General features: G+C 45.4%; 1 protein-coding gene across 1 annotated transcript in view; it reads right to left on the bottom strand.

Annotated features, from left to right (window-relative positions):
• Positions 1 to 4,619: 4,619 nt before the first annotated feature.
• Positions 4,620 to 15,901, bottom strand: part of LOC108797961 (solute carrier family 26 member 6-like) — a 23,552-nt gene continuing 12,270 nt past the window's right edge. Inside the window, 8 exon segments of the mRNA XM_018569649.1 lie at positions 4,620 to 4,822; positions 5,842 to 5,896; positions 6,929 to 7,114; positions 8,468 to 8,536; positions 11,442 to 11,558; positions 12,120 to 12,212; positions 13,464 to 13,533; positions 15,504 to 15,610. Of these exon segments, the coding sequence (XP_018425151.1) occupies positions 4,620 to 4,822; positions 5,842 to 5,896; positions 6,929 to 7,114; positions 8,468 to 8,536; positions 11,442 to 11,558; positions 12,120 to 12,212; positions 13,464 to 13,533; positions 15,504 to 15,610 (900 nt within the window).

Here is a 15,901-nt window from a genome sequence, read left to right as displayed (position 1 = left end):
GCGCGTTCGGGGCCGCACAGTGTCCCCTTCATCAGGCTCAGAAATGCTCTTGTCGCTTGAGTGACAACTATCAATAAAATGTATTTGCACTAGGGATGCACCGATACCGAGTATTTGGACAAGTACTCATACTCGTCCAAATTCTCCAATACTTACCCCCATACCAGAACGTTCGGTGAGAGGGCGTTCTCCCTCTGTCCAGCAGTGCCGAGGGAGCATGGAGCCGGCATCCTTTCCAATTAGGAAGCCGGGCGGTGAGTTATGACAAGCTTCTTGATTGGCTAGGAAGCCGTCTTTACCTTTTCCTAAGCAGCCTGGCTTCCTAACCAAGTCAAACAGTAAGGCACAACCACAGTGCTGGTACATACAGTAGATCCTACATATGTAAACCACATCTCCTCCCTGCAAGCCTAGGCCAATTTACACGGGTAGCACAGAGAATAGAGGCAGAGTCTGGGTTTACAAGGCATTTACTGAACTTCTTAATAACGACACATGAACTTTCAAAGCTGCATCTTACAAGTTCAAAAATATGGTGTTAGCAAGAAACCCTCTTTTCAGAAACATTAAAGGAGAACTATGGGGTTATGGCTTTTCCCCCCCATAGTTCTCCTTAGGGTAACGAAGGACACAAACTAGCATTCTCCCGTCACCCTAGGCTCAGTATACCGCTAGCTGTAGCTCACGGTATACTGAGACGCCGCAGCTGAAGCGGATCCCGACAATTATGTCTGGATCCGCCCAGCTGCGTGAGTAACAGCTGGCTCTGCCTATCTAGAGGCAGAGCCAGCTGTACCCGCCCCCTCCCCCCTGTCCGTTCTGGACAGGATCGAGAGGTGAGCGAACGCCGGTATGTGTTCGCTCACCTCCCGATCTACTGAGCCGACCTGTGACAGTCTCCCACTCATAGTTCTCCTTTAATCTTCACGGTGCCTACAATGCAAGAGGGGGGCAATCTCTGTATTCTCAAATTCACTTCTCATATGGTGCAGGTGACCAGTGTTTCACCTCAAATATTTATTCTATATCCCAATGTCGGGGCATCACTCTCCAATGCTTTGCCCCGTAGGAGAAAGCGGGGTAGAACTCAGTTCTTTACAAGCTGTACTCTCTTTCCGTCTCTCCAACACAACTCACTCCTCTTACCTCAGAACGTGGCCTCCCCACTCCAGGCCACCTTAAGTGGACCAACCCTGCACCAGCTTATTTATAAAAGGCACCGTGCATGAAATGCCCCAGAGAAAACCCAGGCAGAGTAGTGACATCTGGCGGTGCCTGCCGGGACCTACCACAAGCATCCTACCAGATGTATAACAATAGGGCACCGACACCCTGTTACATATCATACATCTTGAATAAATATAGAGATAATATTTTTTTTTTGTTAAAGAATATATTTTATTAAACTTTTCCAATACATTTTTACATCATTGACCCGCTCAACACAGTATATAAAACATACATTCCTCTTTCCAGCTTCTACATAACAAATAAAATTTACGTCATTTTCCCTCTTATCCACTTTACTGGCTCTTAATTATCAAAACAAGTTTAACACTCTTTCATCTCTATCTTCCATACTTCACACTTCCCAGGACCGGATTTACCCCAAGGCCCGACCTCAGGGCAACAGGGAGTGGAGGGGCAGCAGGGGTGGGGAATTCCTATCTCCCGATGCCTGGGACATGCAGTTCCGGGCGCCGGGTGGGTAGTTGTTTTCTACATTTAGCCCTGCTTTTTGCAAGCAGAGCTAGATGTACAGCGGGGAAGCCGCCGATTGTTTTGTACGTATGTATGCAGCCTGCAAGTGTGCTACACTCCATGGAGGGGTTTGGCCGGTAGGGGGGGCGCATTGAGGAACCTGGCCTTGGGCCTGCAGAGAGAGTAAATCCAGCCCTGACACACCCCGATACCCCTTCGTCCCTCACCTATCTCATACAGACCCTCACACATCCTCCCACCCTCTTTGACCAACAATACAAGAAAATAAAAAAAAATATAGAGATAATATTACATTTTATTTACAGAGATCACAGTCTAGCAAACAGTTCCAGGTAGTAATTGATTTACATACGAAGGCACATACACAGTGTCAATAATAATTACATGACAGAAGGCTCAATTCACAAAACAACGATAAGGATCTTTATTTTCAGCCACGTGACTATCCAAACGAGTCCTAGACAATTTTCTCATTTCATTGGACTTTGGAAATCATTGTCGTTTTATAAACAATAAGGATCCTTATCTTGGCGGGTCAACTGAACCTATTTTACTGAAAAATATAGGTGACCCATGCACAGTTTTGAGATGTGTACATAGGGGGACAAGGAAATTAGTGAGACAATTAGATGCAGACAAGGCTGCCTCTCACTTCTGCAACAGTTTTTCTGGTTACTTGTGGACCCCGATCCTTTGGTTATGGACACAAACTGAGCCGGTACGTGACAGATTTATCATCATCTACAAGGAAGATTTTCATTCTAAACAGATGCAATTGATGGAGGTGCCCTCCGCACACCTTTCAGCAGTCCCGGCCAACAATCAAATAAATGGTGCTCGAAGTAACTTCACGGATGGCACCGTGCAAAACACAAGATTGAAGAAAATAGGTCACCAGCACTCCATAAGTTAAAATGAATGAGTCCTTTTAATGGACAATTATGTCACAGAAATCCAACATGGGCTCATGTTGGATTTCTGTGACATCATTGTCCATTAAAAGGACTCATTCATTTTAACTTATGGAGTGCTGGTGACCTATTTTCTTCAATCTTTCATTCTAAACAGACGCACAATTAAGAAGTGGTCGGGGTCACGTTTTATTGGGTTATGGTGCTACTTTAGAACAGCCAAGAGAGGAATTTATGAGTCCAGCTGTAATCTTGTAAGAAGTCTTCAATTCGGGCACAAGATCTCACGTCTCCTGCTTAGCATCGTCTTCCTGTGCGACAGAATTGATAAATGCCCCTTATAGTTTCTTGGAGTCTTGCCATGTATTCCATGAGGGTGTACATTCTTGTTCTGAGCAACCTTCTGACCATAGGAAAATATTCACCTCACAGTCTTGTGTCTGGGCCACCCTGCAAGATAATAAAACTCAGATGAAGAACACACAAGATGCATGCAAACGACTACTTAGGGGGTGCTCCGCTGGGGAAGTCAGACATGGAGAAAGATCTGGGGGTCCTCATAGACCACAGATTAAACAATAGTATGCAATGCCAAGCAGTGGCCAGCACAGCAAGATACTATCCTGCACTAAAAGGGGGATTATAACAAGGGATAAAAACATAATTTGACCACTTTATAAATCCCTGATTCGGCCTCATCTTGAGTATGCGGTTCAGTTTTGGTCGCCAACCCTCAGGAAAGACGTCCATGAACTCGAGAGAGTTCAGAGAATGGCTACCAAATTATACCAAATTAATAAAGGGGAAGGAAGGCCTGAGCTGTGAAGATCATCTCCAAAAATTAAAATTGTTCTCCTTAGAGGCGCTTAAGAGGGGACCTACTGTAATTGCAATCTTCAAAATCATTAATGAGGACCACAATATTCGGAACAAGATGTTTACACTTATTGATGACACAAGGACATAACAAGAGGTTAGAAGAGAGGAGGTTTAATCTTAGACTGCGAAAGGGGTTCTTTACTGTGAGAGTAGTAAAAATGTGGAAATTCACTTCCACAGTCAGTGGTATCCGCTGATAGCATTGATAAATTCAAGAAACTTCTAGATGAGTTTCTTAGTTCACACAATATCCATCATTTAAAATAAAGGCCAAAAAATAACCTCAGGTCTCCAACACTACTAATCCACTGCCTCTGGTGTTTAGCCCTTTGTCCCTATTGGGGTGAGTTACCTCTCATTTTGTCCTGGTGACCATTGTCACTGAGATAGACACTTTATCTGGACTTGAGTATCATGGTGCGACATTTCAATTTTAGAACCACTCAGTAATAAAACACTGGCTCCTATTCCTTCCCTACTCTGTCCCTGTCAAAGGACTATCTATGGGCTTTTCAATTTCTATACAAGTCTATAGGAATACAAAACCCACTTGAAGAAGGTCAAATGTCCCTGTCAGTGACTTCTCAGAAGTGTCTCAAACTGATGCCATTGACACAAACCCAAAGCCCACCTAGACAAACTATTAAAGAAGAATTCCTAAAAGTGCTCGTTTTGCCTAGTGGGCTAAAATCTCTCCCTCCCTTTCTCTCTCTCCCTCTACCTCCCTCATCCTCTCTCTCTCTCCCTCTCTCTAAAATCCCTCTCTCTAAAATCTCTCCCTCCCCAATCTATCCCTCCTCTCTCTCACCCCCCCTCTCACCCTCCTCTCTCTCCCCCCCTCTCTCCCATTACTATATAGGGCAGGGGTGGGCAACTTCGGCCCTCCAGCTGTGCTTTAAATACCAATCCCTACATGCCTCTGGGAGTCATGTCTGTAAGGGTCAGTCTTGCCTCAAGGCACTTGTAGTTCCACAACAGCTGGAGGGCCGGAGTTGCCCAGACCAAGTCTAGGGGATATCATCCCTTCCTATTGGCTTGTAAAATACTGTCTAATCTTAGTTCCATCCAATAAATGGCTTTCACCGGTGTGAGCCGCCCAGGGCTGCCCTATGAATAAAGCTCAGCAGTAAATAACACTACAGACACCTCAACGTTAGATGCGCCGTCAGTCACATTGACACCACGGATGGAGATGTGGTCGTGATCCATTGTCAGAAAAGTAACTGCGTCGTGGATTGATGGAAACACCTGGGATTTGGTAATTGTTTCATTGAACAGGTTCCCTTCCTCCAGACCGGTAATCACTGTCACTGTACGAAGGAAATGTTTATGTTAGTGTCGCTGTGTTTTAAAAAAACATTTATGAAACAAAATATCCGCCATCGATATCGGGTATATAAACGCCTCTGTAAGGGCAGGTTCACACCATTTACCGGACCAGATCTGGAACGCAGTGCATTGCGTTTTGCTGTGTTGGTCTGGAGATGATCTGGGTGTGGTGTGAATGGGCCCTCAGGGATAAGATTTCATATGCTGTTCTATAACTGCACACTGTAGAGATGTCTTAAAGTTGTTATTAAAGTTGTATTAAGGTCTGGGCGTTTTTTACCTTATTGCATTCTCTGCATTAGGGTAAAAATTACCCACCACCTTTTTTCTACCCCAGTCCCCCCCACACTTGCCTGTTAAGCTGCGCTTGTCCCCGCCGCCAGTCCCGAAGTGGTCCTCCGCTCCCGGAACTTCCAGGTTGCGGGGGGAGGATACTGGTAGCAGAGGAGCCGTAGGCTCCTTCTTCCATCAATCAAAGAGGGAAGGGGCGTGGCCTGCCACAGGGCTGTGTGTGTCTATGGACGTACACAGCCACTGTGGAAACGAGCGGGCACGGGTGCCTCCCATTAAAACGCTGGTGGCATCCGTGCAGGGGGCAGGGGTAAGATCGCTGCAGGGACCTACTAGAAAACGAGGAATGAAATTTTTTTTTTTTTTTTAAAGCAACAGCCTCCAGCAAAGGCGGGTCTCCTTAAAGGAGAAATGTAAACAAAATTAGGCTTTAATATCACTTTAATAAAGAATAAAATGTCTATACATACACTTTTAATTACAAACACTTCCTGTCTGAGATGGAAAAGGGGGATACCCTTTAGCACAAAGTGTGTATTCACAGGACACATCCCCTGACATCCCCATACATTGATTCTGCCAATCCCATTATTTCCTAATGAACTGATAGGCGGGATATTGGTTGAATCAGCAAAATGGCTGTCACTGATCACAGATGAAAGGTCCGCTTAAAAAGATTGCTATTTGGAAGACACTAAAGCAAACTTACCATTGCAACCCGCAAGGTACACGTCCACTTCTATTTCAGCAAAATTATTTAAAATCTGCAAGATAAAAATAACTTATATATATAAAAAAAGACATTGACACTTCTACAAACAGATTTACACCAGACCATATTTATTATGGGCTTCAATAGGAACTTCTTGTAATAAAAACCAATCACTTGGGTGACTGGTCTTGTCTCCGCCCCCTCCTGTAATAAAGAGCGGTCACTGCTGCTCTCTTTCCTTGTGCAGGGTGACTGGTCTTGTCTCCGCACCTTACTAGAGCTTTCTGCAGGCAGCCTGTAGTGGGTGGAGCCTGCTGGACTCCTCCCATAGCGCTGCTCTCTGCCCAGGCTATTTACAGCACAGTGATGATGTAACTGCTACTTGTACAAGGTAATAACTGTGTTTGCAAAGGCATTTGGGGCGCATAAAATGGATTTATATACTTTGTGGTTATTGTGGAATATGTTTAATTAATATTTTTTTGCCCAGAGTTTAGCATTAAGGCTCCTGTGGAACTCAAAAAATGTTGGTTTTGCCATCACTTTCTGCATCAGAGACAATGGTCAGCAGAACCAGTAGGGGGGTGAATCTCCCCAGTGGAGACACACACAGGTGTAAAAACCCAAGAGGGGTCCTGACCCTTCTCTCCTGTATCCAAAGCTAAAATAAAAGCTCTGGCTTGACACACACTTGAAATTAGGAATTGGCTGAATGGACAGGTATGATAGAAAACGGCAATCAACATTGTGTGCCATCAGTTGCGTCACAAGGAGGGTGCGGCCCTCACCCGGGTGACACCATCGGAGGGGGTGACATCTGAAAAGTTGGGCACTCTGTCAGCCCGACAGCTGCTCGAGAGAGAGAGAGAGGGGGGGACCCGGCAGGATACCTAATCCCGCCGGGTGAAAGTTCCCTTCCCTCTCTGCTGGCGTCCATCACCAAGATGGCCGCCGGCAGGTAACAGTGTGTCGTCACGCGCGTAGGCGATGACATCACGGCCGGGTGTTACCCGCACTGGGTGTCACCCCACCTCGGGATGCCTCTGTGTACCATTAGGAACATTGCGACAATCGATGAACTCACATTTCTTAAGACTTTCACACAGACGGTATCTACGAAATTCACAGCAGAAAAGTCCAATATCAATGAGTGGAAATTCGGTTTGTCCAAACCCAGAGACTGCAGCAGACTTCTCCCTCCGGGGTCATGGCTGGATGCCTGGCCGGGTACAACGATAATGGACCCCTCGGTCATATCGTGCTCTTTATTCTATCATTATGGACGGGATGGGAAACAATAATATAAGTCTTCCGATTTTTTTATAAAAAAGTAACATTTTTGAAAGGAGTTGTAAAGTCCCAGCAGATCCTCTCCTCTTATCACATCAGCATTGTAATAGGAATACATTAGAGATGCACCAATACCATTTTTCCAGACCAAGTATAAGTAGCGATACTTTCCCTCAAGTACTCGCTGATACCAATTACTGATACTATTTTTATGTCATGTGACAGTTTTTCTAAAACAATACAGGCTAATGATTTTAGGACAGTGGTGGAGTGCCAGGACCCGGTCACAGCTGCAGCCCGGGTAGTTCTGGCACTAACTCCAAGCTGTGCAGGGACTGCAAATCCCAGCAATACATTATACAGCAATGCAGAATACCAGCAGCTATAGAGGACTACAAATCCCAGCAATACATTATACAGCAATGCAGAATACCAGCAGCTATAGAGGACTACAAATCCCAGCAATACATTATACAGCAATGCAGAATACCAGCAGCTATAGAGGACTACAAATCCCAGCAATACATTATACAGCAATGCAGAATACCAGCAGCTATAGAGGACTACAAATCCCAGCAATACATTATACAGCAATGCAGAATACCAGCAGCTATAGAGGACTACAAATCCCAGCAATACATTATACAGCAATGCAGAATACCAGCAGCTATAGAGGACTACAAATCCCAGCAATACATTATACAGCAATGCAGAATACCAGCAGCTATAGAGGACTACAAATCCCAGCAATACATTATACAGCAATGCAGAATACCAGCAGCTATAGAGGACTACAAATCCCAGCAATACATTATACAGCAATGCAGAATACCAGCAGCTATAGAGGACTACAAATCCCAGCAATACATTATACAGCAATGCAGAATACCAGCAGCTATAGAGGACTACAAATCCCAGCAATACATTATACAGCAATGCAGAATACCAGCAGCTATAGAGGACTACAAATCCCAGCAATATATAATACAGCAATGCAGAATAATATCATCGGCTATAGAGGACTACAATCTAATCTATATGTTGAATATATTACTTTAATTTAAAAGGGAAAGTAGATATGGTCAATCAAAGCTTGTATCCAATCGATAAAATCTGAGTATTGCTTTAACATGTTACTTTATTTTTCAATCTTTTTACATCTGCACCTTTCGTTGTGATAATCCCTTGTAATCCTGCCATGAAAGACCTTGCATTGGGCACTTTCTTTTACAGGGTGACAACACTTTATCCCTGTCTCCCAGTTGTGCTCTTGCGTTGTCACACAGGCTTCCCATGTATGTATTAAATATTGATGTCAATGAGTAACGCTCACCTCTTCAATTTCATATTCAAGTTTTCCAAGTTCGAGGCGATCAAAAGCCATATTGTCATGTCCCGAGACCTGTGTAAGGGAAAGCAGGACAGTAAAATATACAGACTCATACGTAGGTATGTGCAATGGAAGCGATCAACATCTGCTTCAAAGAAATGAGAAAATAAAGAACAAATAAATTGCATTTTGGCACTAGTTACTGCGAAATCTATTTGCAAGTTATTTTAATACCTGTGCAAGTTTTTAGCTTTCTCCCTCCAGTGCTCATTTGCTTCTTAGACAGTGCAATCAGCATCTACTCTGAACATTCTTAGCAGATAAGCCACAGCGAGATTATATTTCTATTTCCTTTACTTTGAGCTATTATGACTGACTATTCAGCTTCAAGTCAGAAAGTGAAAGGTCACCTGACAGTGGACGGCTGTTGCCCTTTAAACTAGCTGACCTCAAACCCTGCACTCACAAGGAACACAATGGTGTGAACTTATAAAACGTTCATAGCGCGAACAGCTCGGTAAATGTCTGTGTGGTAGATGGACACATCATTATGGCCACTAGATGGAGCCGAGGAGCACAGGAACTTGCACTAGATGGAGCTGGGGAGCACAGGAACTTGCACTAGATGCAGCCGAGGAGCACAGGAACTTGCACTAGATGGAGCTGGGGAGCACAGGAACTTGCACTAGATGCAGCCGAGGAGCACAGGAACTTGCACTAGATGGAGCTGGGGAGCACAGGAACTTGCACTAGATGCAGCCGAGGAGCACAGGAACTTGCACTAGATGGAGCTGGGGAGCACAGGAACTTGCACTAGATGCAGCCGAGGAGCACAGGAACTTGCACTAGATGGAGCTGGGGAGCACAGGAACTTGCACTAGATGCAGCCGAGGAGCACAGGAACTTGCACTAGATGGAGCTGGGGAGCACAGGAACTTGCACTAGATGCAGCCGAGGAGCACAGGAACTTGCACTAGATGGAGCTGGGGAGCACAGGAACTTGCACTAGATGGAGCCGAGGAGCACAGGAACTTGCACTAGATGGAGCCGAGGAGCACAGGAACTTGCACTAGATGGAGCCGAGGAGCACAGGAACTTGCACTAGATGGAGCCGAGGAGCACAGGAACTTGCACTAGATGGAGCCGAGGAGCACAGGAACTTGCACTAGATGGAGCCGAGGAGCACAGGAACTTGCACTAGATGGAGCCGAGGAGCACAGGAACTTGCACTAGATGGAGCCGAGGAGCACAGGAACTTGCACTAGATGGAGCCGAGGAGCACAGGAACTTGCACTAGATGGAGCCGAGGAGCACAGGAACTTGCACTAGATGGAGCCGAGGAGCACAGGAACTTGCACTAGATGGAGCCCAGGAGCACAGGAACTTGCACTAGATGGAGCCGAGGAGCACAGGAACTTGCACTAGATGGAGCTGAGGAGCACAGGAACTTGCACTAGATGGAGCCGAGGAGCACAGGAACTTGCACTAGATGGACCCTTGGAGCATAGGTGTTTTCTCTAGATGGAGCCGAGGAGCAAAGGAAATTTGTCCTTGGTCATTAAGTCACGACCCAAGTCGCAGTACAATGGAATGCACAGCATTGCAGTACCGAGCGTTCGGATGCAGGTGGTCGGATTGTGAACGGGAGGTGCGTTTGGGGTGTCATTCAAATTAATGGCAACGCAACACACTTTCCACACCAGAACACGTAGCAGGTGCGATTGCGTGGTACAGTGCATTAATCGCATGGGACTGTGCGATTAACACATTGTACTAGTGTACCTTATGAGAACTGGAGGTGACCCTCAGCTTGGGGTCCAGTGTGGGCTGCTGTGCTGTGATGGAGCTCCATTCATATGTGCATTGCTTGTACAGTTCCCTTGCGCGCCCTGTAGAAGTGCCAGGAGACAGAATGCGACATCAGTCTAGTCCAGGCACCTCCTCAGGGCACATGTGGGTGCTTTAGGCAATGCAATTATGGATGGAGCTCCCTTATGGCCATACTTCCAGCCCACTGCATCTCAAGCTGAAACGCAGGGCCAGGCAGCAGATTTTTAATTAGCCGCTCGTCACCCGAACTGACGGCGCTGCACTAGGGGAAAGCTGAGGAGCTTCTCACCTAGAAAAGTGGAAGGCATGCGGGGACCCACTAAACACGGGGTTGCGACCCACTTTTGGGTCACGACCCACTTTTCGAACACGACCCACTAGTTGAGAACCAAGGCACTAGATGGACCCTTGGAGCATAGGTGTTTTCTCTAGATGGAGCTGAGGAGCATCGGAAATTTGTACTACATGAAACCTTGGGGCATAGGAAGATTCCTCTAGATGGAGCCATGGAGCTTAGGAAATTTCCTCTAGAGGGAGCCAAGATCAATAGGAAATTTCCTTTAGATGGAGCTAAAGAGAATAGGAAATTTCCACAAGATATAGACTAGGAGAATAGGAATTTCCACCAGATAGAGCCGAGGAGCATAGGAATTTAAGACTAAGGTAATTAGAAATTTGCATACACCGTAATGTGATTGGTTTTCTTTAATTTACTTATTTCATATGTGAAAGAAGCACTGGGAAATCCAGTCTGGCCAGGAGTGGATGTTCTTGGGAATGTGACGAGGCAGTCAGAGCATGTTGCTCTACAGAGAGACATTGTGTGATGCCAGCCCTGGGCAGGCAAGAGCTACTTTTTGAGGGAATTTGGACACAGGTTCTATTTGTCTGCTATAACGGGGTCTTGTTTGTGTAGTTTGTGGATTTATTTTTGCATATGATATTTTCTTGCTGTAGACAAGCTATTTTTAAGCTGGAGATTGATTGGTTGGTGTGGACGAAGCCACTATTTGTGGTTCATTTAATTATTAAATGGATCTTAAAGGGACGCGCTACTAGCTCGCTCTTGGCAGACCCTCCCGGACCTTAAATACGATGGGAAATTTGGTTTGCACTGCCAAAAAATTTGTAAGGCACCCCTGCTTACCTTTTTGCTGAGTTCATTTTCCTTCTTCGCTTTTTTAATGGCTTTCTTTTCTCTCTTCTTCAGTTTCTTTAAGGCTTTCCTCTTCTTTTCAATAAGTCTGTCAACATCAAGACCGCACTGTTGCAAAAGGAAGTACAAGCAGAAAGACGGCTCCTTAGATGTGATGGCTGCAGTCATTTCCTTTTTTCCTTTACTTTTACCCTGTGATCCCGCCAGTAACACACTTCCTGTCTTAGGGTGACAACGTTCACTCGCTGTACTGTATCTGTGGAGGGAGCCATGGTTGTCACCCTAGGCTGCTCTACTGATTTGGACTACCAACCCCTCCTCCATTCCCCATCTCTGTTGTAATTCGCTGAAGATAGCTGGGAAAACTAATTGTATGAAATTTCAGTTGAGCTCACAGGAAGTAACTAGGAAATTGGCATTCTGGCAAGATAAGCAGGTATTTTTCTGTGCTTGCAGAAAATGTACCTTGCTTAAAAAAAAAAAAAAAAGAATGCAGCCACCACATCTAGGGACAGGTAAGCTGCAATATATGATATTTTTGTTTTTGGGTTGAGATATCCTTCAAGGGTGAACCACAACTGTTTCCAGAGAAAAGGTACCTGAAAGCCGTGTGATTCTTCCCCCTGGGCGGAGAAACCCTTCCATGTAGTGCAATCACATCACTGTTACCTTCTGATACAGAGCCTGGGTGTACTGCTCAGCGTTGGCGTAGAAGACTGTCGATGAAGAGTGGAAGATCTTAATTCCCGGCAGCTCTTTGGCCTGTGAAATACATTTTGTAATTTATCATAGAAAGAGACAAAAAGAAGCAAGAAAGATAATAAACAAAAAACTGTTTACAATGCTGATTATTTCCCCCACTTGATGTAAAGGGCTGATGTAAGTAACCTTAAAATGACAGCACTGGGCAAAGCAAAAGGGCTGTGATTGGCTGAAAGTTCTGCCTCTCCCCTCTCCACCCCCATGAGTGGTGCTGTGCAGGGGATTAGCAGGAGGTTAAAGTGGAAGTTGGCATATTAAGACTCCTCTGCAATAAAGGCCTCTTACCTTACTACTTTGCAAGATGCTTTAGATTGTACACCGAGCCACACATGTGCAGCTTAGTGCACGCTTATAGCACACCTCGGTGGCAGGATGGATGAACTCCCATGTGTATGTGAGGGTGCTCAGGGTGTTATGTCATCCTGGCTCAGCCAACCAAGATGGCCAAAGACCCCGAACCCAGAAGAAGCCGCAGAAGGTAACTCGTCATCACTGGAGGGATGTGAATTCTGAAGGCCCAGGCATAACTAGGAACCTTAGGGCCCCGGTGCAAGAATCCATGAAGGGCCCCACCATCAAAAAATGTTGGCACTTTGGCGGTTACTGGGGTAGTGCATGTGTGCAGTTCCAGGAGGCAATGTCGGTGCATTGGCAGTTACTGGGGCAGTGCATGCGTGTAGTCCCATGGGGGCAATGTTGGTGCCTTGGCAGTTATTGGGGGAGTGCATGCGTGTAGTTCCAGAAGGCAATGTTGACAGCTCAGCAGTTACTGGGGCTAGGCCCTCTTCTTTCTTTCCCAGGCCCACTCCCAGGTGGCAGAACGCCAGGGCCTGGTCGCACATGTGACCCTGGTAGTTCTGCCAGTGATTGAAGAAATCTCTCCAAAGTGAGGGGAAATTCATTATTAGATCTTCTTGCCGCAAAAAGGTGGCCCCATTAGAAGAGTTTCTCTCACCTCCTGTTCCTGTGACCACTATAAAATTTTGAATCTGCCATCATTTTCCATCCAAGAGACGATGGTCACCAGGACAAATAGAGAAGGTGAAGCCAACCAGTAGGGGCCAGAGATGGCAAAAAACTCCTCACATGGGTTCTAATCCCATCCAACAATGAGGTTATAAGCTAGGGACAAGATTTTCAAAAACTACCATGGGGCACTCAGGGGCAGGGACTAACATACTGTGCATAGACCAGTGAGTGCGAATACATTGTGAACGGAGGCTCATACCAAGATTTAACCAATCATATTACCTGCTGACATCTGGACACATCTCTGTAGACCCCGGTATCATAAACTTGTCCGAGGATGGAGTAATTGGACCTTTTTTAGAGAGAAAAAAAACCCATAGTCACATTTCATAAAAGTGGACCTAGCATCAGATACAGTTTTAATGTTAACTGCACACTAAGTAACGTGTGAGTGTGACCGTTACAGGTATTTTATTACTTCTCACCTCACCTCACCTCTTACCTCTCACAGAGATGACAGAACACCCCCTTACAATGCCTTCATCTGCTTTCCTATTTAGAAAGACGGCACCATCTTTGCTCAGGCATCTACCAGGGTCACCATCTACTTCCTGGACGTGATGGTGGCTCAGAGATGACACAATCATGTAAATTCTGATGTCTGTGCAGTTCTTGGCTGTGTTCACAAAACAGCTCCTGAGTAACCTCTCACCTTGTGACTTGATACAATAGCTGGGTGGGATGCCGGCCAGAGCATCCCGCTCAGCTCCTGCCAACCAGTGATGTCAGTGAGCTGGGCAGGACACCGGACAGAGTGTCACACGTTGCTAAGAGCTTTTAGCAACCTGGGACGCTCTAGCTGGACAGGGGGTGGCAGGCACCCCTCACGTAAACCAATGAGATGCTACCTGATGCAACCACCTCATTATAGGGCTGGGCCTGATGCATCCTCCTGTCTGCAGCAGACTGATATCACCATCTCAGTTTATATGGCTGAAGACTAAAAAACGGGGTAATCGTCTCAAGAGTCAAAAAAAACCCTCATTGGTTTCAGTATTTGTAAATTTACTTGTACACATGCTGAACTCCTGGTAAAGATCTTTTCACAGCAAGAATTTCCCCTCCTGCCTGAGAGAAAGGATTGTGTGCATGGGCTGTAAGTTTAGAATCCATCAGTGTCCTATTGCCCATTGCTTAAGCCCTGATAAAGGGGGATTCCTGACCTCTGAAATGCATTGGCTGTGCATGTCTTCTTGTGACCATTTGTGAAGCCAATAAAGGTTTTTTATGACCTTGAGATGATTACCTGGTGCTCTTTTGTAGTCTTCATTCACATAGGCTGAGTTGGTGATATCGGTCTGTTGCAGGCAGGAGGAGGCATTTCTTCAGTCTCCTCTCCCCCATTGATCAGACTGCAACAATGTACGTGTGCAGCAGGTCTTTATTTATGTGCATTTCTTATTCTAGACATTCCATCTCTCTGGAGAGCCCCCCATTCTGTGAAGAGCTGCTGGAACCAAGCCATTAGGCCCAAATATTGCTCCTATTTGACTAGAGAAAGTTTGTGATCCAGCGCCTCATTACCACTCACCCTTGGATGCTCTCAGTCTAGGCAGAGTCACAAGGATGGAGCTCAAGGATGCATTTTTAACGATAGAAGTTGGATCTTTTCTGAAAATGTATACTGTTGCCGTCGACTTTAAAGAAGTGCGATTATGAGAAGTAACTTTCCCTTGGAAAACCAAGACTTCTAACTTAGTTGGCTGCCAGAGGCAAAACAGACGCCTTTCCTTCCTTTAGTTTGTATGCAAGTTCTTACATGCAATTCTCCAAACAAGACAGCACCTCACATTACGGGATCAGTAGACAGATGGTACCTGATAATTTCACCGAAAAATATTACCAAGGTCATAAAACATTAAGCTCTGTGATCCAGGAGAACACCAAGTCTGGTAAACAAGAGAACAGAACAATGTTCTGCATGAGAGCAATTCATTCAGACAATGTTTGGCCAACAAATTAGGAGAAAATAAATAGCTCAGCTACCTGTGCCAGCTTGCTACAACATTGATTAAAGTAAGCTTACTGAAAGGTTGAGTATCCTGGCGTTACCAATCAGATGTCACTTTACTGAAGATAAACCATTGAAAGCTGAATTCTGAAGATGCAGTTTTCTGCCCCCAAAAATTAGTCCAAAGTTATTAATGGCACGGTCTGAAGGCTCTCACCTTACCAGGATAACACCCTCTAGGTTTATATATAACCCACATTTATATTCAGGACTTACAATCTTGTCCAATTGTAACATTAGAATCCACTTACATCTGTGTTCGAAATATAACAGTCAGTAAAGAAAATGCCACAGAAACTGCCAGACCGATGTCCATGTTTAGCAAAATTGTTGCAGCAAAGGTCACCCACCAGATAGTCTGAAACAGAAAAAAATTATTATCTAAAGCCGTGGTTTTTAACCTTTTTGTAGCAACAACACTCTTTACCCAGTCTAAAATAAGGTCCCCCTTTCACATCAGAAGCCTTCTTCATATCAGAGTTTTCCCTTTTAACATCAGAGTCCCCCTTCGACATCTGGAACCCCCCTTGACATCAGAGTCCCCTCCTTCTCATCTAAGTTTTCCCTAACATCAGATTCCCTCCTCATCACAATCCCTCCCTCACATTAAAGCCCACCCTTTCACATCAAAGTGCCCCCCCCCCCCCCA

Source organism: Nanorana parkeri, unplaced genomic scaffold (genome assembly GCF_000935625.1).
Source record: "Nanorana parkeri isolate BGI_ZX_2015 unplaced genomic scaffold, ASM93562v1 scaffold1372, whole genome shotgun sequence".
In the NCBI taxonomy this organism is placed as follows: Eukaryota; Metazoa; Chordata; class Amphibia; order Anura; family Dicroglossidae; genus Nanorana; species Nanorana parkeri.
This window is presented reverse-complemented; position numbering and strand designations above follow the sequence as displayed.